Source organism: Pomacea canaliculata, linkage group LG14 (assembly GCF_003073045.1).
Source record: "Pomacea canaliculata isolate SZHN2017 linkage group LG14, ASM307304v1, whole genome shotgun sequence".
Taxonomy (NCBI): Eukaryota; Metazoa; Mollusca; class Gastropoda; order Architaenioglossa; family Ampullariidae; genus Pomacea; species Pomacea canaliculata.
Window position 1 is genome coordinate 13087859 of NC_037603.1, and position 23397 is coordinate 13111255.

At 41.9% G+C, this 23397-nt stretch overlaps 1 protein-coding gene across 1 annotated transcript; it reads right to left on the minus strand.

Moving 5' to 3' along the window:
• Positions 1 to 584: 584 nt before the first annotated feature.
• Positions 585 to 19859, minus strand: LOC112555631 (homeobox protein aristaless-like). Its single transcript, XM_025224061.1, has 5 exons — positions 19721 to 19859; positions 7381 to 7412; positions 6927 to 7270; positions 3786 to 3831; positions 585 to 1504 (listed from the first exon to the last, which is right to left on the minus strand). The coding sequence occupies exons 1-5, from the start codon at positions 19857 to 19859 to the stop codon at positions 857 to 859; spliced, it is 1209 nt and encodes a 402-aa protein (XP_025079846.1). The 3' UTR covers positions 585 to 856.
• Positions 19860 to 23397: the final 3538 nt, after the last annotated feature.

Genomic DNA, 23397 nt, shown 5'->3' on the forward strand with positions numbered 1-23397 from the left:
TCAGATTAAATTCTAGACAAGATTTCTTACTTTCCTTACTGGACAATTTTCGACCTCGAGGCTCCATTCTCTCTTTCCTGGCAAAGATGACCCTACGTGGTCCAGACCGTGTCCTCTAACTGTCAGCCAGGTATAAATAACTCCTAGACACCGATGTGTCCTTCACCATTTGTGACTTTTGTCCTGTTTAGACCACAACCCCTGTACTGATAGGTTTATTGTAAATATTTTTTCTCTGTCACGGATTTGATAGTTTGATCAAAAGATTTAATAATAGGACAATCACAGGCATATCACAAAAAGCAACATGAAGGGATCTCGTAGTTGGATCTTGTCAAATATCTAGTGTACTTGACAGTGAAGAAGTAGAATTCAGAACTTTGAAGTTGTTCTAGTAAGTCACACGCCATTTCTGTGATTGAAAGAAACTTTGCTTCAGAAGTCAGACGACAAAAGTATCGTAAGGTCGGTCCTTTCCCAAAATCGTGGATGTGACCTGTAACCATGGCATTCATGTACACTGGCATGACGACCAGGAGGCACTGTCCACATCCCTGTTTTATGATTTCCTGACATTAATACAGTTTTGCATCCCCAGTCCTGTCTCCGGTTCTTGAACTCGTGCCATAACTACACAGTTCCATGGCAGTCTCTCGGTTTTGTTGTCTGTCCTTACTTCGTGTCACTCGTGGACAATGTCACTGCTGTCCACAGATGCTTCCACAAGTTCTGATGCCATGCTGTCATTCCAGCGCCACCAGGCTAGCCTCTATTATGATATAGTGTCATCGACGCACGATATAATGACACTGACACTGCCCTTTCATTCGAAATGTCAATGCAGTGACACTGTTCATTAATACACAATACCGTTGCAGCCCCTCACGTTGCCCCCCATTCTAATTTCATGCTCCCGCGCTTTCAGTCTCAGTGACGCAATGCTGGAACTGCGTCGGTCATCCGGGGGCGAGGACGACGTCACGGTCCCAGCCTGTGACGTCACAGGAGGCGGAGGGGGCTGTGCGGACACGGGAGAGGAAAGGTCAACGTACGTCTCCCGCGCCTTGGCCGCCGATGACGTCATGCTGGCCAGCAGGTGCTGGAAGGAGCCGGGAGGAGGAGCCGGGATGCTAAGGTGAGTCAGAGGCCCGCGCATGCTCACTCCGAATGGTCCCACCGCCGGCGAGGTTGCAGCCGCCATGCTGAGCGTTAACGGCGAGCACAGGGCCGGGTTGAAGGTTGTCATAGGTGACGTCATACCGTAACGTGACATCAGCGTGCTCTCGTAGGTCTTGAGGAGGAGGTCGGAATATGACGGGTGACCTCCGGCGGCTGCGGCTGCTGCTGCAGCAGCAACTGCCGCTGCGGATGACGCTGCCGACTGCGGACCCACCACTCCTCGCGTCACCAAGTTCAAGGTGTTGCTGTAAGGGTTGTACGGGTGTCCTTGACCTCCGACTTTCTCCTTCTTCCGCCATTTGGCACGTCGGTTTTGAAACCACACCTGGAAGACAGAGAACAATACGTGAATGTATTTAAGAAAGAAAAGAAATTGCTGCTTACTAAGTTTCTGTTACCTGGACTGGAATTTATCCTGAGGTTGTACGTTTTCCTTTACCCCCACATCTCACCTGGGACGCCTTAGCAAACCAAAGTGATTGCTAGCGATTTTTTTCTTGCCCTTTTAAAAAAAATGGATAACAGGTGCTATATCATTTTTATTCTTTCTCCATTTACTTCATTATCACGAATCCACATATCTCGCTGTTCCACCCAACCATTTGAAATTTTCTACCAATCCTATTGTCAATACTTTCCCAGAGAAAAAAAAAAAAGAAAGAGAACAAGAGAGAAAAAAAAATAACGACAACATTTCCCCACTCTGCTTCCCACATCAAGCATCCCCCCAACCCAACCCCGCTAAAAAAATAAAAATATAAAAAAAATTAGATCGTTGAGATTTGCAAAGCTAGTCGGGACGGTTAAATTTGGTTTTCCACTGACATGTTGGCATTTCAATGAAAAGTTACCCGTGTTGGGTGTAGTTTAACGACGGCGCGTGACCCCACCATGCACACACCTCCGGGAGGGTTCCCGCACACCCTGGCTGTTAGCACACCTTTTCACTTGAATCAACACTTGCGCTCAAGCGCTTGTCTGTGATAATATGCCTGCTCAAATCATCTGCCGATAACATCGCACGCGCACTTTATATCAATTAGCAGCTTCTGTCTGTTTACCCTCTTCGCTCCGAGACGCAGGCCTCTTAAAATGAACTGCCTGCCTTCCAGAAACCTCGCTTTTGGAGAGAGAGAGAAAGAAAAAAAAACTATGGTAGTTGTAGTAAACATTGGAGTAGAATAGTCATATTGAAAAGTTGTTGTTGTAGTAGCGACAGTAATTGTTTATGAAACAAATAATAGAATTAAAAGTTTGGGTATGTTTTGAAAAATTATTAAAATGACAAATATTTTATACAAAAATTTTACATAGCTTCAGCTTTAAGCCGGACACAGTGGAATAATAATAGGTAGGCATTAACCGCCAAAGACCATTAAAAAATGAAATTGTTCTCGAAACTAGTTGAGATGTTCTGATATTGATTGTCATCAGTAAAGGAAGGATGTGGACGAAATTCTTTATTGCGTTTATGAATTCGTGGCGATGTCTTCATTAGTCGCACCGTGTCAGTCAGCCTTTACTTGCAATACTATCAGTTGCAGTGTCCAACTTTCCAACTTGTGAAGTGAATGATCATTTTGCAATGTATAATATTGCATTGTATAGGCGTGTTATACAAGTACTGAGTAGAGCAGTATCGTAATTAAAAACATTTTATTTATTATTTTATTTCCGCTCGCTTCGGTTGCAAAGTTTGCACTCCTTCGCCATTGCGGTATATTTTTAGTTCAGATATACCAAATTATATTGCATTAATTTTTATTTACAGTATTTATTACAGGAATTTTGCAACTGTATTGTTTCACGTTATGATTTATATTTTTATTGGTATATTTATTGGTAATTTTAATAATTAATATTTAATCGAAAATCATAATTTTGTAATTCACACGGTCAACAATATGGTCAATAATACATCTCGAGGTTTCCAGACCCAAGACTTGTGTTTGTGGTTCTAAACCCAAATCAGAAGTGTGTATGGGTCCTGCAGGGACAGGAAGGCGATGTGCGGTAGTCTGCCCCTAGTCGCGTAATAATGGCGCATTAGATGACGAAGGCGGGCAACCCCGCGCTGCGCAAACTTCGCGGCATGTCTAACGACAAAGGGAGACCACCCAGGCCTCCCACAGACGTATTTATCTACCAATTACCTCAAGAAGGTGACATTTGAAAAGGGAGGTAAACCTGAGAAGCACTCCACTGCTACTTGCTAGAAAACTGACTTTTCGTGACCCGTTAGCCTAATGAGGCGGCGCGCGGTGAATTTCGGGAGATGCTTTTCACTCTCAGCTCAAAATGCTGTTGCCGAGATTTCTGAGTGTCTTCCATGTTGATGAAGTTTGAAATTTAAAAATAAAATTCTGGTCTATGCACAACGGTTGGAGATCAGAGGACAGGGGGAGATAAATAAGACAAACCAATAAAGAGATTCTTTGATATGTTGGATCCCTCTCCGGACTAAGGACAGTTCAAACATTTTTCTTTTCTTTTCTTCTTAATCACAGGATAACTGTGATTGTTTGAAGACATAACCAGTTAGATCGTTCCGATATAAGGTTTGTTGAGAGAGAGGTGGGAGTGTGTGTGTGGGTGAGTTCACCTACCTGTACCCTTGCCTCTGTCAGGTCAATCCTCATTGCCAGCTCCTCCCTGGGGGATAAACAAAGACCAATCATCAGGTATGTAAAATGCTCAGGTACAGGCAAACAGTGGGAGAGGAGAATGTGCGCAGAAAAGGCCATGACGATGATGATGATGATGATGATGATTATGATGATGATGATGATGAGGAGGAGGAGGATCAACAATAGCAGTGCAAAACTAAAGACAAAAGGACAGACAATAGCTGATGACAAATACCAGAAAAAGATTATTCTGTAAGAATAAAATCCAATTTATTATGAGTTATCTACGCTGACCAAGAAATAAATAAATTAATAAATACAGAAGAAAACTAAACCAATGTTACTGATTAAAAGACATTTTAATGACCAGCTGAGCGAGCAGGTACTAGAAGCTTTCAAAGGAAAGTTGATGTTCTCATCTTTGACAAGAACAAAGTTTGAATCTGTTTACCTACAGTTTGCAAAAGTCCAGTAAATTTCAAACAGTGTTTATTTAAATCAGATATTAGACACATAAATTCTCTTCGAAACCTGACAGCAAAATGGTTAAAGAGATTTTAAGAAGTCTGATGTTGTAAATGTAGCACGTGTCTTATCTTGGATGATGGTTAAAATACTGTTCTAGTAATTTTAAGAACAGAAATAGTGTTCTGATGTGCACGTGCACACAAACAAACACGCACGCGTTCACACACACACACACTAAGAAAGAGAGAGACGTTGACTGAAAGAAAAAGAAGAAAGAAAATGAAGTCGACAAAAAGAATGTTCATCGATCCCATACTTGAAAGATGTTTGCTACTAATATATACCTCTCTGACATTACACATATAATTAATTTTTCTTCAAAGTATAAGAATTGCAGTTTTGTTTATCCGGCTATCAAAATAAGACATCTGACATAACATTTCTAATTATAATATTTTCCAGCAGCTGAACAGACAATGTCCATCTCTTTCCACAAAAATAACTTTTAATTATTTTTTTATTTTTAGAATTTGTTGCGCTAATTAAAAAATACTTGGTGTCCTAAAAGATTACTTCCTTGCTCCCAAATAAATAATAACAGAAAAACCACCCTGTTACCGCACACGGTAGGCTATTTCTGTACTTCTCGCAGATTCATCTGCCACCCTGACAAATCTCGGGGCAGAAAGGCGGACAATGTATGCAAATGGCGTACATGACGTACGTGTATCATTTTCTCTTTTCTCTCAGGCAACAATCAATATTTTATTTTCTTTAAGGGTGCTTTCCTGCAGCAAAATTAAAAAAAATTCTTTTTTGTCCCTTGATTTGATTCCAAATGAACTTGCAGGCAACTGAAAAACGTTACGTCAGTTGTAAAGTTCAATGTATTGCATATAAAAGGGAAATTCAACTTTCACAAATAATTTTTTGGACGCACACTCCCACCTGCAATCGTTCTAACTAACAAACAAACAAACACAGAATGCACTGACCATTTTTTGTGTTTTGTTTACTAAAGTTATTCCGTTTTGTGACGTCAAACCGTTTTTTAATGACGTCACTGAAAGACAATTCTTTGTAACTGTCTTCGTTGAAAAGAACATCGCCATCTTTTTCTGCAACGAAACTTAATTATTGGATTTTGGAGTTGCCTTCTAATGTTAATGACACCTGCTCTTAACTTTAAGAGCAACAAAAAGAAAGGGCAGGCGATTGATTGAGACAAGGAATTGCATGCTTTCAGATAAAGGCTCAGGGGTCGAGTTAGGACCATGTTTGCGGCCTGGCAGCAGCAGCCATCCCGGCGCCCTTCCGCCATGTTTGATTTTCCGATGCCCTTCTTCCCCTTGCGCCGGTCCCTGTAAATATCGGACCAGTTACAGGTAAATAGGGGGAGCTTTTTAATCTCTGGCGTGCAAATTTGAGCTTAGGGCTGCGAGAACGCGCGTTCTCGCCAACATTTTGCCATTATTGTTGGCCCAGGTTGGCCAAAATCCGATTTCCTGTTTGCGCAAAAACAATGGCAGGCGCATTGATACAGGCGGTTTGCACACGAACCGCAGCCAGATCGATTTGCACACGGCACGCCGACAGCGACTTGCAGCCAATTGAAGGCAAGTCGCCAAGTTTTTGTGGACCTGTCACCAAAGAAAGTTGTGCGACCAAACCTGTTCGAGGGGCTCCCTTTTATTTTCCCCTCTCTCTTTATCTGGACGACAGGTTTTGGGAAAAGTATCCACGGATGTAAGCAGCGAGGAGGGCCAGTGGTCAAAGGGAAGGGGGGACTGCTGGGGTCGGAGGAGCGGTGAAAGGTCAGATTATATATACTGATGTCACAGCGTGTTGCCGATCATTACGCTAAACGCTTGTGAGACCGGAGGCCTTGCACAGCTAAAGCTTTGTCAATATTAGTGCGAGGATGCCATGCCCCTCCGTGCTTTTGTCCTGTCCTCCGCAGGGCATACTTGCTTTTGCTGCTTTGCCAGGAGAGGGACTTGGTCTGACACTTCTCCTAGACTTCAGGAGTGAAGAGATTAATCTTAGGGATTATTCTCAATCAACTGTCATCGGTACTTGGCGGTACACCTTTGAAGTTCTAACTTCTAAATCTGTTTATTTCATTAAACGACTTAAAATTTAATCGTAAATTGTAATTGTTGTTATTTACACACACAACTGTAAATCACAAAATAAATTAAGTTTATTATTTCATAGAACTAACTTTTTATGTATTAAAAAGAGCTCTTGCTCCTTTGCTCTTTTGTTTTAGTATCTCCTTGCTGTTAAAAATAGCTCAGACCCTATAATTATTCGAGAAAATGTTAAAATTATTGTTTGCAACTAGTTGTGTGAAGAAGTCCCTTAACACTGACAAACCCGCTGTGACTTTCATATTTTATTCCTTGCTACTCCTCCAGGAGTTGTGACTCATATTGTCAGGAATCCTGGGAAGACTACATTGATTCTGTTACGAAGTCTCGATGCCTCATCATCATCATCATCATCATCATCATCATCATCATCGTCATCATCATCATCAAAAGTAGAAAGAAAGAAAGAGTGCAAGCTAAAGTCTGTTCTCTTTACAAACAAGGGCTCAGATTAATCAGTCTCTGAGGATTAGAATCAAGGTGTGGGATAAGCTCTCACCTGGTAAAGACATCCGGGTAGTGTGTTTTCTGGAATGTCAGCTCCAGTTCCTCCAGCTGGTAGGAGGTGAAGGTCGTGCGGTACCTCCGCTGCTTCCGCTTCCCATCTCCTCCATCTCCTTCTCCCGCTCCGCCATGAAATCCTCCTTTTCCGGCCGCTCCACTTCCGGTTCCGTCGCCGCAGCGCTCAGGTTGGACTCGCTGGCATCCTTCAGGTCTTCTGCGATCTGGCAGGAGTCCTCCAAGAACGTGCTGGACCTGACAGGAGTCCGGCCAGCCTCCATTTCGCTCCGGTTCTCCGAAACCTTGCAGCACGCATGCGCGCAACGCTCGTCTTGCCCAGCACTACATGCCGTCCTGGTCACGTGACTGTCGCTGTGACCGTTACTTTCGGAGGACGATTCCGAGTCGTCGAAGGTACGTGGAAGGAAACACATGTTCGTGAGAGTGTCTACCTGGTGGGAATCTTGTTGTAATGATGATTTTTCTGGAAAAAAAATATAAATAAACCATGAGTAAGAATTTCAAACTTCGGTATACTCTCGTTCAAGAACATAAGAGTTCTCTCCCCTACCCACTCTGGCATTCCTCTAGCACAGCTCAAATGACCATGCCTTTGTCCAACCTATTATCGCCCAACCTTAATTTTTAGTCCACCTTAAAGAAGAAAGAATAAACAATGCGCTATTATGGATGGCTTTTTATCTTTTCTGTTAACAGACCTTTAAACTGTGAGTACACTGCCTCAACAGTCCAGTCTGTACTCAAGTACCAACGCTCAAAGTTAAGTGCGGACGCCCGCGCCCCGTTGTATGTCGAGCCCTCGAAAGGAGCGGAGAATATTCATTTTCAGCTTTTCACAAACTTGTTTGTCGCGCAGACGCCGGAGACAAAACCGGCGAATTGCCTTTAAAATGCAACGACAATTTTTCTTCCCCCATCTCGTTCATTTATCTCGTAGTGTTTGCGATCGTTTTAAAAGAGGATCGAGAACTGAAGCGAAAAATAGACTTCTTTTCTTTTTGGATTCAGGGAGGAGAGAGTCCACAGAACGAAGAGGCGGAAAGAGGAGGCTGGAAGAAGGAGGACGCAAGCGGTATGATTGTTTTGTGTTGCAGCAGCTTATTAGGAGAATGGAGGAGGGTTAATTACAATAGAAAAGCTATTAGCGTCTGGTCTGCACAAACAGGCCGCCAGGGGTGGTCAATGTCATCCTTTCTGGTGCCATCGATTAAGGTGGATCAGCCCGTGGAAACGGATCGTCTTAAGCATACACACGCGCGCACTCTCCACTTCGGGCAAGCGGCTTGGTTTTTGCTCTTCACTCAAAGAGCCTCGAGAATTGAATCGATGCCTTAATGTGGAGTAGTATGGAATTAAATGATCAACGCTCCCCGCGGGATCTTTGAGCCGCTGCTCCGGCCAATTGCAGTATTGATTCCGAAAATGGGTGATGATTGATAAAATAATGCTGTTCTTAGTTGGGTAAGCTTGGCTACAGCGAAGCAGGGTGCGAGAAGAAGATACGTGGAAAGAACGAGAAGAAGGAAGAAAATGAAAGAAAGAATAAGAGGAGAGGAAGAGTGACTGATGAATGAAAAGGCATATAAACAAAGAAAAGAATAAATAAAACAGAACTAAAAAATATTTTTTTTTAAATTTAAGCAAAATGAAGAAAGACACAATAAAGGATTAAATGAGGGATTAGGAGAAAAGCTGAAGGAACGGTGAGGAAAGAAGAATTAAAGGAGGAAGCCGACAAGAATAAAAAAAAAAAATGAAAGGCATAATGATAAAAAAAAAAGTTTGAAAAAATGAATTAACATGCGAATGAACGAATAAACAGATTAAAAGTAACATAAAGAAGAAAATATCGATACAGAAAAACTAAAAAGGGAGAAAATCTATGTCCCAGTCAATAAGGGGAAGCAATACGTGTAAGTTAGGAGAAATGTTTCTCTGATCCCAACTGTGTGTGAGAGAGAGAGATAACGACCAAAGTGTCATCTTCTATTCATTCTTTCTCTAGTTCCTACCCTGTATCCTAATCGAACCTCCTTAATTTTTAAACTGAACGAGTTTCCTTCCCCGTCAGAAGATTGTATTTTATTGTTGAATGTCATCAGGGTGGAAACACACACCCGGCACGCTATTGTTTATCGGGTATCAAAGTACCCCGTCTCCCTCTCGTATTGAACACGCCATTTACACTCAGCCAACAAGCGTGCACAAAATACACATATCTTTCTTACATGTTATTCCAGACTATTACTTGTGATACCCGAACGAGGCTTGCACATTGATACATATTGGTCTGGCTCAGGTATTCGTCTGATGTTCGTTTATTTGAAAGTTGGACATTATTTTCTGTTTTCTTTTTTTTCTTTTTTTTTTCTTTTTTTTTTTTTTTTTTGTTTGTTTTTTTGTTTTTTGTTGGGGGTTTTTTTTTGTTTATTTTTTGTTTTTTTGTTTTTTTTGTTTGTTTGTTTGTTTGTTTGTTTTTTGTTGTTGTTTTGTTTTTTGTTGTTGTTCATTCTGACACGCAGATGAAATGCCCAGGAATGTCCGATGTGCTATAAAAGCTCTTCTTTTAATTTAAACTGTTTACACGACCTTGTTTAGGGATGTTAACTATTTGTATGACATGACATTAAAAATAAACACTGTCTATAATATTGTTTACTATACTAGTAATGTGAGACAAGGAGGGGAGATAGGGAGAGTTTGGGAGGTTGCAGGGTAACGTGTCACCACGTGCTGAGGGAGGGACGGGGATAGGACTAATCCCGGTGGTCCTCACTGCACCTCGTGACCCCTTCAAGTCATCGAACGTTGCCAGCGCCAGTCCTTCGCTGGGTCACGTGATTTTCAGTGTTGGCTGTTCGGACCTCCTGTGCTGCAGTCAACATGTTGCAGCCCAGCTGATAATATATTCCACGAGCTTTATCCCCTGCAATGGTTTGCACGAACTGATGAGCACAATACGTCACAGTTCACCACGCTTAAGCCTTCTGATAACCATGCTACGTCACAGTTCACCCCCTTACACCTTCTGACAACCATGCTACGTCACCATTTGTAAATCATCCCCATTCAAAAAGAGTTTGAAGATGTTGTATATCATGACCTTAAAATGTATATGCCAGCTCTCTGAATAGATAACAACAGTAACAAACAGAGGGTTCGCTTCTACCCTGATACCTGTCCCTCCCACCCACCTGTTTGTATGCCACTCGTTTTTCCAAGCAGCACTTGGCCGGGGGCACGGGCACCGCTTCCCGGGAACGGAGCCGTGAGTCTGTGTTTGCGGCTGTCGTTGGACTATTTGCCGAAACCATTAGAAAGTGTAATCGCCATGTTACCCACGTATGTAGGCACAACCGTCCGGGGAAGCTGAACGAGGTTAGGAGAGACACACTGCCCCCCTTGCCCCCCCCCTTGCTAATAGATCCTCTCTGCTGTAGGTGGGCTGTGTTTGACAATGAAGAAAGGCATTGCCTTGATTGCAGCGCATTCCTGAATTAATGCCCCACGGTAGACTGGCATGTGAGTTCTCCCCCCTACCACCACCACCCAAGTTCCCTCACCAACCTGTGTGCTTACCAAAGCCGTGTCTGAGATGGCGGGATTCGAACGAATCAGCCTCTGACCGCAAGTCACGTGATCCTGTGGTCGTGAGGTCACAGAGGACGGTGCGTTCCCATCCAAACGCCTTCATCAGCAGCTGGCGACTCTCGATTTGCATTCGTTTGGTACAAAAGCAGAAGTTTGTTGGGATATAGTGGGGATGCCACTGAAGTCTTTCTGACTAGATCATAAATTTCTTCTCCCGGCAAATGAAAAGAAAAATTGAGGACAGGACGAGGGTTAGATAAAAGGCAAGGTAAACCAGTTAGGCAAAGGTCAAGCTTTCTTCATAATACCTTTGGGAAAAGATTTCGACACATAATATTCACGAAGGATTTTGTAAACATTATTGCAAAAACTGAATTCTCTCACAGTGTACGAGACTACAGAATTTACCAAAGTTTTTTTTCTCCGTTCATCAGGTCTTCACCAGAGTGCACAAGCCTCAATCCTCTAAAGTTCCCCCAGGGTCCATTGAAGTGGCAAATGTATTGGCAAACACGTTCGGACCTTGCTCTGCACGTCGACCAAAGTGCCAATATCCCGAACATTCGTCCCTAGAGCCATTGGCTGCTTGTGACCTTTACAGACAACCTTGCAAAACTGGTCAAACGTTCGACGACATTAGATTGGAGGGCGTTGGACTCCGATGGTGTGGCATGCAAAACCCGTGAGACAATTCGACAGGTTGCACATGATCTCAATAAACTGCAGGTTGTTGCTTGGGAAACCCACTAGCAAGTGTCAGGAGCGTCAGTGAAATACTAACAGAGCCAAAAGAAAAAACCCCACAGCCAGCACCGCTATTGCGAGTAAGAGTAAGAAATAAAACATATACACTTTCAAACAAGATTTTTGTACAAAATAACTCTTTTTTTCAAAAAATAACCTTTTTTTAAATCTTTTAATGCAACCAAAAGTTTTTCGCTGTGTGTGGTTTCCGCCACCGGGCATTTTCAAAAAAAAGGGACCTAACCCTTTCTCTCCCCTACCCTTACCTCTCCGCCATCCACTCATTCGCATGCAGCGTGGACATGCGCACACGCTAGCATTTGCACTCTAATCGTTTCAACGGCACCTGAAGCTAGTCCTTAGCCAAACGGGGCTTAGCCGTCAGATAGCCGGTCATTTACCTCATTAGCTTGTGTTTGCAGCCGACAGGCCGTTACAGGCGCGGCGAGGGGCGGGGGCGGGGGCAGGGGGCAGGGGGGCTGGGGTACAGTGGATGGTGGGCGAGGTAAAATGAAGGGACTGGGGGAGAGAAGGTGGCGACAGTCAAATGGTGGCTAGACATGGAGGTAAGAATCTTAAACGAGAGCGGCTAATGGGTAGATAATCTTTTATGAGAGAGAGACAATTGTGTCGGGAGGAGTATGGGAGGTAGAAAATAAGGTCAAAGCGATAGCGAATGAGAAAAGATGGTCGTCTTTTCAGATGACTGGCAAATGCAGATGTTGGTGTAGACTAGAGAGGTGATGAGCTACTAGTGAAGTTAACAAGACAATCAGCGATAATGGCGCCGAGACATAACTGTCACTGTGTGCATAAGTGGTAGCAGTGTGAACAAGAGGTCGTATTGTGAATCCGAAGAAATGGTGCAAATAAAAAGCAGTAGTGTGAATAATAGGTAGTATTGTAAATAATCGCAGGAGCAGCAGACTGATGACTAGTGTGCTTAACTTTCATCAAAAAAGCCGTTGGTTTCAGGCTTTCAGGGTGAGTAACTACGAAACTCACCCACTCTCCGTCCAATACACACACCCTCTGGATGAACACAGTACAAGTTCATCCAGTATATGCTCACACCCGCTATGATCATCAAACTGAGAATTGTACATGTATCAAGCGCCAACTGTCAGTAGTAAGAACTTCCTGTATCTGTAACAGGAATGTGGGAGTATATTATTTGAAATTATTGTAGACAAGCGAGGTTGATGTGGGTAAAACGTGTTTATGCCGAAAAGAGGCATCACTATGATAAAGATGTGTGTATGTGTGTGTATGAAGTAATAGCGTTGCCAGAGTGATGTCCCTTCCACTGATAGGCCGTCAGCTGTCAGCGTGCTCGCGGACCAGATCAAAGAACAGGAGGGACACCGCCGAACCTTGTAAAATAAATACAGCTGCGCCTCTGGCCCCAAGTCGCTCCGCTCTCTCACTCCCTCACACATACACATACACAGCACCACATTATACTCTTTCTCTATACAGACACACACATTAAAGTACATTCATTCCTTCAACTCCAACCAAATAAACAAAGTTGTTAAAAGATGGGTGAAAAAAACTTTTGCCAAATCTTGGTCAAATGCTTTTAAGCGATCGCAATCTGAAAACTTTGCCAAACGAAGTCAAACGTTCGTTTCTATTTCTCAATGTATAAACAGCTTTTCACAACAGGTAAGAGATGTGTTGTGAGAGAGAGAGAAAGAGTAAGAGCTGTGTATATATATATTTTTAAATAAAACAATTAATAAGTGATATATCTAAAAGTCGGGACCACTCGTGTTCTTGCCAAGAACAGACAGACAAAAAATGGCCAACTGAAGGGTAGAGATAAAAGGTTAATATAAGAGAGATTAATTCTGCAACATCTCTCATCTTAGGTTCCACAAAGGCCGACAATCAAGCCGCTGAATGAAAACCGGGTTCTGTCCCCTCAATATCATGCAATCGTAGTGACTCATCGCGGGCCCGGGCCAGCGGTTAATTGGTCGGGTGTCACATCCGGGTAGGTCTAATTGGTAAGGGCTTTAAAGAGGTCCGCGGATACTTTCGCTGCTGGGTGCAAAGTGCCATCGCCGACACGAACCTATGACCTTTTGGGCCGACGGTGGCGCCCTCTATTCTCTGACTGGAAGAACAAGCCGCCGCTGGGTGTCCGTCAGTGCGAGTAAGTAATGGCGGTGGGACGAGGGCTGGTCGAAGCCGAGGTTCAGCAGTCAAGGCGATCTGCACAAATCCTTTTTTTTTTTTTAATGTTAAAACTAGAGAGGTAGACCTGCGGTCACTTGAGTGGAGGAAAAACACAACGCCCTAATTAGCCCACGGGTAGGTCGGGTGGCGGGTGGACATACACAATAGCATTGTGTGTGTGTGATTAAATGCATTCATGTGTTGTTTATAAATATTCTGCCGTGTGTTTGCGTGTGTGTTTGAACAACCATGATGCATTAGTTTCAATCTGTGTCTCGAGACTTTTTCGCTTTGAACATCATCGTTATCATGATTGATAAACTACAATAGAATTATAGCCAATGTCCGTCTCACTGCACAATAAAAATTCAGTAGTCTCTCCAGATATATATCATACAGTCTACACCCAGATATATAAATATATTGTACTGTTTACTTATACATATCATTGCGATGTAATATCACCGTATTCAAAGACAATCCTAGTTAATAATTCAAAACAACACCGAAACTTTAGTCACGTGACATCAGTTTGGCTTTGTTTGTACAGAGCAGCGAAGACGCATTTCGGCACAACTTAAAAAAAATAAAGTTTAGTGATATCAGGAAAATATATATAATTATATTATATGGAAACACAAGCACGCACGAGCTAAAAAAAAAACAACACACACACTTCCACGACTACAGAACACTCGTGGATGCAAAACAAAACCTCCAAATATTTCTTCTCATCTGATTACTCACTAGAAGCCTGATTATATCAACAATATAAAAATTCTTCAAACTCTAACACTACGCCGAAAAAGTAGTTCCTTAAGTGTTTTTTTCTTAGATAAAACATGTCTGCGGATTCTGCAAACGTTTCAAATGCATCGAAAGTTTTTTCGTTTTTCCTTTTTTTCAGAAGGGGACCCCGTCTCCGATTTCCGAGATGTCTACCTGAGCCTGGGAGATGACCATAGAATGGAAGGAGATAATGCAAACACTGCACGCACACTGCAAACAGGCTGTTTCAAATTTTCAACCGTCTCCAAACAAAGAGATGGAAACACAATCGTGTAAACACGCAAAAAGGCTTTTAAGAACAAATTATCTAATGGGCTTGTGTAAAAAGAAACTGAATCTTATGAAGTAGCGAGCTTCTGTCTTGTCAAACATGAGCTTTGCATTACCTTATCCTCGAAACGATAGTCAGTCGATGATCGAAGAGAAAGGGAGAGAAAGAAAGAAAGAAAACAAGAAAGAAAGAAATCGGACATAAAAAAAATATACAGATGAAGAAGTAAAAGGAAAGAAGTCAAACAGTCAAACACGAAGGACTGCAGGCAGGCAAACAGACAGACAAACTAAAAATGTAGTTTTGTTTGTAAATTTATTAAAGGTGTGACTTGGAGGAGAGTGGGTCACGTGACTGCAATGAAGACTTAGACATGGTGAGTTCTGCAAGGACTGTTTTGATTGGTTGGAAAAACCAGCAGAGCAGGCAAAGACTATGGCACCTGTCACCATTTCCCAGCTAAAAATTATCTAGTTATGAAAAGACTCTTCTCGTGAAATATTCTGTGATGTTGTTGTAGTTGCTGATGGAGTTGTACGGATGGAGAGATGGTCCAAGTGCGGAAAGTCTTATCATCGTGCATTTTCCTCTTCGATTAAAGGTTGATGGGCATGCGAGGGCTCGTACATTTTGCGATGCATTAAGCTGACATGAACAAATAAGCGACGGCAAGTTTCTGACCAAAGATCGTCGCACAGATTATCGCGACGATCGATGACGGCCCAGGGGCAGCGAAGAGCTGTCTGCGGAACACGTGATACAGTCTGCCGCCGCCTCCGGGAAAGACAGAAGGAGGGAAGTGGGGGAAGAGGATGGGTAGAGAAGACAGAGAGATAGGAGAGAGAGAGAGGAGGACTTGCACGTGCTTGTGTGAAAGCATGCATACAGACGCACGCGTCCTCACACTCCTGTCCACGCGCAGGCGTGCACGGGTGCAAACACTTATCAACCAGGTGAAGATTGTTTAATCATTGAAAAATCAGTGGAGCGTGAGAGACGAGTGAGGAAAGAATAAAAAATTAGTAAATGAAGAATGAGACACAATCAGAAAAAAGAGAATGAGAAAAAAAAAGAGAAGAAAGAGAGAGACAGCTTGAGTTGCTGAGTGCCCGACTTTATTTGTTGTTCTGTGTGTTTTCGCAACAACAAGAGAAACAGTACACATCCTTCACAAACTAACCCTCAATTTCGAGCGTCTACTCATCCGTCTTTAACTCCTTCATTTCTTTATTCGTGAGCTGAACTTTCTTTTCGTGTCTACCCAGGGTGCAACCGTAGCTCTGGTATACATCTACCATAGAAAGATTTAATACCACGATAAACGCTGAACTGGGCTGGCATAGCTTTTTCTGTTAAAACTTTTTCAGCACTACTGGAATCTCATTGAAATAAGGAGACCTTGGGATAAACATGTTTACTTGTCTACTAGAAAATAGTTCCAGAATACAATTAAAGGATATATGAGAAATATTAGCTCAGATCCTCTAAAGCAATGTATATTCTTAACGGAGGAGGTGGAGATTACAAGAAGTATACAGTCTCTTGTCAGAATCTTCGTTAAACAGAACTCAAGTCAGAAAAACTAAACTTAAAGTTTAAAGCCTAAATATTGGAAGTAATTGAGATCCATGAAGGATCCATCAATACTTCAGGTGGTACTTTTTCCTTAAAAAAATTACGAAATTAATTATTTTTCAGGAAATATATTCTAGCTTTTGAGATAAGCTTTTTATTTAACAATTTTGGATGTTTTCAAGAAATTCATTTAACACCTAAATCAACCTTTGACCTGAGCAAAGTAAATAATCTGACTAAACGATTCTTCCCAGTCCTCCAGCGCTTCCAGGAATGTTTAGTTCGCCTAGGATTCAGTTCCGTCAGTCTGAACTTACAGTTTCAATAATATCCTCACGAAATTTGTTGTACAGTAATTCCTGTTTTTCAAAATATTTATACACTATAAGACCATGAGGGTCTGATGAAAATATTTAGCTTGTATCGTAAAAATCTCATTATCGATACTCGACAGTTTGTTTCAAATATACATTGACTTGTCATAGGCTGTCAAGGAAAGAAAATCACTCGCACGGTGCTCTGGGTAAGTAAACTTTAATTAAAAATAGGGACATCATTAACCTTTATTTCTCTAGAATAACCTCTTCTAAGAGTTTCCATCCAGGAATCTTCCATTTTCAAAAGCGTAAAGATCCTGATACTTAAATTTTTATTATGTAAGTGCCTTTCATTCACATGTAGAATATAGCATCCATCTATCTATCCGCCAATCTGTCATCTTGTCTGTCTTCATTTGTTCTCTGTTCTGTGTAAATGCGGTTGGAAATGAGATTCATTCATTTTGAGGTTTGTAATTAATACAATTTCAAAAGTTAACAGCCAGAATTTTCATAGGTATGCTGTATTTTACTTACATCCGGCACTTTGTTATAATTGTATGGATCCGAGACTCACTATGGTCGAGTGAATGTATTTACTGCTTCAAGGTTAGTCTGAGCTAGCATTACAATTAAATATCATATATCATAAACATTATTTTAACATTTTTGTATAACATGATAATCTCTCATTATTTCAATGTTAGCGGTCTCTAGAGAAAGTAGGTGTTTATCAATAGTGTCGTTAATATTGTCATTAAAATTACAATTTCCAGACAACTTCGATTTATATTTCAGTACAACAGGAAAAGACCTTGTATTCGTGTTTTCACACATGCGTTCGCTAGTCTGTTGCTTACCTGTGTGTACAGAACAGGTACCCAAGCCTGATTAAGCTTTGTCATTCTAAGTCATTTAGTTGTCTTTATTATTTTAGCTGGTGTGAAAGTTTATTTCACAGGATGTTAATTATACTCAGTGATAATTTTACGATAACGGGAGTAACACCCTGAAAATGATCGGATATGCTTCTATTATAATACCCAGGACCTTAATTAATATCCTCACTGCTTTGCTAACAAGAAATGATGCTTTTACCCCATCCAGCCCTCTCCTACCTGGGAAAGTTTTAGTCACAAGAAGTATTTTAAATAACATTTATTACAGCATCTGCTGTTTACTGCTGACTAAGTTCAACAACATCTTTAACGGAGTCCTGTAAACAAATGTAATATTCGAATAGAAATAATATTTAGCATTTTAATAAGAACCAGTTTATATATGATGCATTCCATATTGTTGTATTTTAGTGAGATTTCCATGCAGAAGATTTGGGAATAAAGAAAGAAATGATCTGTTTAATAAGTATTGGACGATTTATCAAACGATTTATATCACTGTACTGTAGGATTTTCTTCTTACAGTTGAATTAAATATTTTTTGTGGAATTTACTGAGCAGATATTTTATTGGGATTAACGATATCATTAACCTAAATAAAATAAATGTGAACGAAAAGCGATTGGTTGTTGCCGTCTTCGTCAATTATTTCAATATCAACAATTAGTTGATTTATATAGCGCTTTACTTCACACCAAAGGAAGGCTCAAAGCTTTTTTTTAAATATATAAATAAAAATACAGACAAATAATAATAAAGGAGGCTGGTCTCAAAACCAGAGAGAACTTGGCCAGGAAGTGTAGCTACTCGTGTTAAAGTGAATACCATCAGCTTAAATAAGGTCTGCAAGGAATTATTGAGAAGTCAATAAAATTCTGATTATAACCGCAACTGAAAGGTATTATGACATGTATATTGAGCTCAATTCACATTCTTTGCTGCCATGGCCTAACTTACAGACAGAAATATCATATAAACACAACTATTGTTAGAGAATGAAGCTAGCGGTCATTGCTGAGCTTCCTGGAGATGGACAATGTCCGCCATGTGGGACCTGACTTTACTTGGCACCAAGCTCACTGTCTCAGCTCAACACCAAAACTTTCTGAAGCGATTGCAGAAAAAGGAATCAGCTTAAAACTGAACCTGCTGATGCCCAGACCTAACCTCTAACTGATCACAAGATGGCGTAGATGTGGGAGTAGAAATACAATTGTCTGGAACACGAAGAAAAGAGTCGCTGACACAGAAATCAATCCAAGTACATAGGAAATGGCCTCGTGCTTCACAGATGGATGTTAGACACAAACCTTCATGCTGACAATCGGGCAAAGGCAAGAAGGAGGGAGACCTGTCACCCTCTCAGGTAGGCAAAGAGACATCACTCATTCAATATGAATATACTTCAATACTTGTTTGATTCGCTAATATTCTCATTAAATATTTGCCCTGATGATGAGCGGCATGTGTGTGTGGTGAGAGGGGAGAACCAAACTTTACTGATGAGACTTTCAGTTCAGGATCGGAGGAGATGAAGCATGAATTGTGCTCATCTTCAAGAACAATGTGTTAAACAGATGGCAATGTAAGTAGTTACATCATTAATTACAGAAGCGAATATGCGAAGTCTTCTAAATTTATTCGGTTAAGGGTTGATAATAAAGAGTTGATCGGTTTTGGGGAGATAAGAAGAATAAAAGAGAAGTCAAACACTTATTTCCCTGGAAGATGTGAGGTAGTTGGGTGGAATAGTAGAAAAAAACTTATTCCCCCTCGAAGACAAAGGCTGGTCTCTCCTGTCGTGGGAAGATGTTAGTACAGTGTCTGTGATTAGTCTCAGTTATGATGTGTAATAGCAAACTAATAGGAAGTAACTGTGAGATATTTATCTACGATATCGGTTATCGTTTGTCCTGTCCACTACTTTAAGAAATAAACAACAGCAAACAATCTGTCGCGCAAACACAATCACAGAAATGTTGAAAGAATACATTAGAAAAAAAACATCAAGACAAGATATAGACTTGAAATGAAGGTGAATATTAAAATTTATTTTTTTTAAAAAAGTGAAAGTAAGAAAGAATAAAGAAGAAGGGAGGTAAAAAAGAAAAAATATACACAAGTATACATAAGGACATACATGTACACATAGACACGCATATACACAACTACATGACACACACACAGAATTCTCTTGTACTCATCTGTACTCATACTTTTATATATAAGTAAACTAATAACCATAAGCACCTAACTCTAACGCTCGCACGCAGAACAGAAGCACACGTGCCAACACTCCCACGTATTCCCCTCCGATACTCGCAGACCAACAGTGAGTACATTCCAAGCAACACTCCAAGGAGTCCTCCTCCCACAGACCCACACTGACCTCAGAACTCACCTTCACTGTCGTTGTTGTCGCCTTCGTCCCGCTCGCTTGCTGCCTCCGGGCTGTCAGACGACGGCGACATCTTTTTTATCGTCTCCCCCAGCAGGCTGTCGATGTCGTAGGCGGACTTCTTCTTCATTGAGAGATCCATCATGGTCTGGTGTCCCTGCTGTCTGTCGCTGGCATTGAAGCTTTACTCAGCCTCTTGCGGTGTGGTCCACTTGGGCGTGGGGCGAAGTGGTCAACACCTGGTCACACCTTTGCTTAACAAACCGAATATGAGTTGTCTGTGGATGTTTTTGACATTTAAAGGGGACAGAGCTCCTGCCACAAAATCTTTTTCCTTAACACCTGTGTGTCAACAATCTTCTTTCAAGAAGGTGTCTTTTTTTTTTTCTTTTTCCAGATGTCTCTGGATGAAGACTAGGAATCTGAGGGGCAATTATTTGGAAGGATCAGCAATTGTAGGAAACACGCAATTTTATACTTTCCAGATGCTATCCTCTTCTTAAAGTTTAGTTCAGTTTAATTCAGTGCTCGAAGCTTCAGAGATGTCTTGGCTTTGTAAGACACAGAGGCCACCATCGGGTCACCGAGGACGTACAACGTGGTCCGATTGGTCTATAGATTTTCAAAATACCGTCTGTTTCTTTCATTGGAAGTGAAGTTTTATACCCTCGATCGCTCGGATCTGCCAAAGGGATCCATCCATCTACCAGTGCTGCCCCCTCTCGTCCTCTTGAATCTGTCACCTCCCAGCACACTTTGTTAGTGTCAGGTTTCTCGGGTCTAGAACGACTTGCCGAGTGCCAATTTAAAAGCCATTAGAAAGGCAAAGGGTTAATTCTTTGTCAGCCAAGACAGCAGGAAACGAAGTGAAAGTTTAAATGTCGGCGACATTTTGAAAGTGGTGTTTCGCGACCACTTGCTCTGCTGCTTGCGGGGATGTTTGAACACAATCCAGCCTCTCTGCGAACACGTGAAGAAGAAAAGAAGAGGAGGGAAAAAACTTTCTAAAGAAGCTGTGTCTGGTCACAATGGCAAATGAGAATTCGGCAAGCCGAGAGTAGGCCCACAAGCTCCGGCTGTGTGCACAAGCAAAGACACTCTGGTACAAGGACACGGTCCCTAGTTAAGTCTTTTCAGTGACTGTCAACGAATCCAAACAAAAAGACAACGCCTTTTTTTTAAATGAAAGCGATGTTGTTAACCAGCCTGGTGATGAGGAAAGTCAGAGCCGCAGTTAATCCCTTTTATTGTACTCGGAAAGAGCGAAGGTGTTACCTAGGAACATAGGAGTTTGGAGTCTTCTTGCCACCTGGACAACGATCAACACATCTGTACTTGCACAGCTTTCATACCTGTACAGTCCTCCCGGGTAGAATTCAACAATCATCAGTATGCTGCAACCACACGACACTGTTTGTTCAATAAATAATTAATTTTTACAAACTTTTTGATTTTTAGTCCTTTTTTTAAGATGTTCTGTTCAGCTTCTCGTAATAATAGTTCATTTGAACCTCGAAATATATAGAAACACAACGAAGAAGGATTTTTCTGTACTTGAAATTTCAATATTGTCACATGCACCACAAAAGCCACCCGACGAACAGGTGATCGAAGCTGGGTTTCCCCTCACCACCCGTGGATGTCAGACCTTGCGTCGCCTGTCGTCAGATCGTGGGTGAAGTTAGGTAACGATGACAGGCTGGTGTCACCTGCACTCTTGTCGGCTGCTGTGGTGGTGACTGCTGACACCCTCGCCAGCAACTCCCTTTTTGGCCCTGCCCCCCAGCGCGCGCGCGGTGTCGTCGCAGTTGAGCCGCTGCTGCAGTGGTCAGCCGCACAATTATGTTTGTCATGAAATTGTAGTTGTTTGAGACCTACCCCACTCCTCCTCCCTCCATCTTTCCCTATATTACTCCCCCTCCCGGTGTCTTAAGGTTAAGAGGCGGTGATCGCTGCTTTCCTGAGCGAAGTGGAGGAAAACAAGACTGAAGACCTTCGCCAGCCAATGGGAGTGCGGCGATGGGGCGCAGGTCCTGCAAGCTCCACCCCTATTGTTGGCTCGTGCGTGGCGGCAGCCAAGGGTGGAGCACAGATCGATAAGAGGCGTGGCCTGGGGGTTGTTACCGGAGGAAATCCCTTCTGATCTTCTATTGGGAGCAGATGGTCGTAAAGGGCCTCGTGCCCGGGGCACAGCTCGTTTCCCTCAGCACCAATGCAAGTGTTTTCGTCACGCCATCTCGGATTCCCACCCCTACCCGTGTTTACTGGCCGTTATGTGTGGCAGGATTTACACAATGAAAACGCTTGTGTAATCAGAGCTAAGATTAACACTGAGTCGATGATTTTATTTATCTGCTTGCAGCACTCATTTGATTGAGGTTTGTTGTTGTTCAAGGATGTCCAAGGGACATACCAATATTCAAATTCACCGTCTTTTGAATAGTCCAGTTAGTACTTGGGTGCGTGACCCGCCTAGGAACATCGGGTTCTGTAGGTCCCAGGTTCGAAGCTTGCTCGGGTCTGCTGTTGGAAAACTCTTTCCTATCTGCATCCTTCATTTGTAAGAAAACTGTCGGTTGGAACCTGATTTTCCTAAGCTGTGGTCTAAATATTATAAATCACTTATAATCCGTGACCTCTAGGGTCACTCGGCAAAGGAGCTCCTTAACCTAACCTTTATTTATTTATTTTTTTTAAAGCGGGTAGATAAAACTCGTAGATTCCTTAATGAAATTTGGTGAACGATACATTTTTCTTCTTCTGTTGTCGAGTTTAACATCAATTCACCAAAGAGCACTATAGTTTTGGTGGGAGGAAAAGACTAAAGCAGTCTTTTTTATATTAAAAAATGTCCTTCCTATCCTACCTGAGTTTCTTTAATCTTTGTCTTTTCTGGCATCCAGATTGTGTCAAATGTATCAGAATGTCACAGAGAAAGGATTTTGATGACGTGTACACTCAGTACCATGGCAAAGGTTAAAATGTATTCTCACCTGACTGCCCTACGTGGACTGAGCAAGCTGGTCACTATAATCTCACAGTTAAAATCAGAGGTGAGTTTTACCTGAGTTTCCGAGATCGTTTCTTGAGAAGGCAGTATTTTTTTTCACTCCTCGTGACCCCTTTAACCAATAAAAAAGAGTCGATGCACAGAGGGTCAGTCGATCGCTCGAACAACTGAACTGGTGGAGAGTCCAAACGTGTTGTTATCCGAATGCTGGACTCTTTGGACAATAAAAACGCCTGCGAACTAAACGTGCATCGTACATCTACAGACGGTCCCCGACTTACGATGGTTCGACTTACGATTTCTTACTTTACGAAGGTGCGGAGAGCGCCACGCATTCAGGAAAAAAAAAACATACTTGCACGTTTGGCATCCATACTGCTTCCAGATGTCAATAAGCCATTTCTATCCCAACAACGCGCAACGAAATTATTTTAAGATCTTATAACATCTCAGCAAAGAAGTCTTTAAAATGTTTGTTTAATTCGTTATTAGGAGTGTTGCTAGCCGTTAACTAATTTCATTTTGATTCACACATTTGTGTGATAAATTGCAGAAAGAATGTGTCAGTCTGATACAAAAGACGCCATTTTGAAGTTTGGGTTCTTTTAATACCCGGTTTTCTTTTTTCTGTCTTTTGTCATCTGTTGGATGTTTTTTCCACAGGAATGTA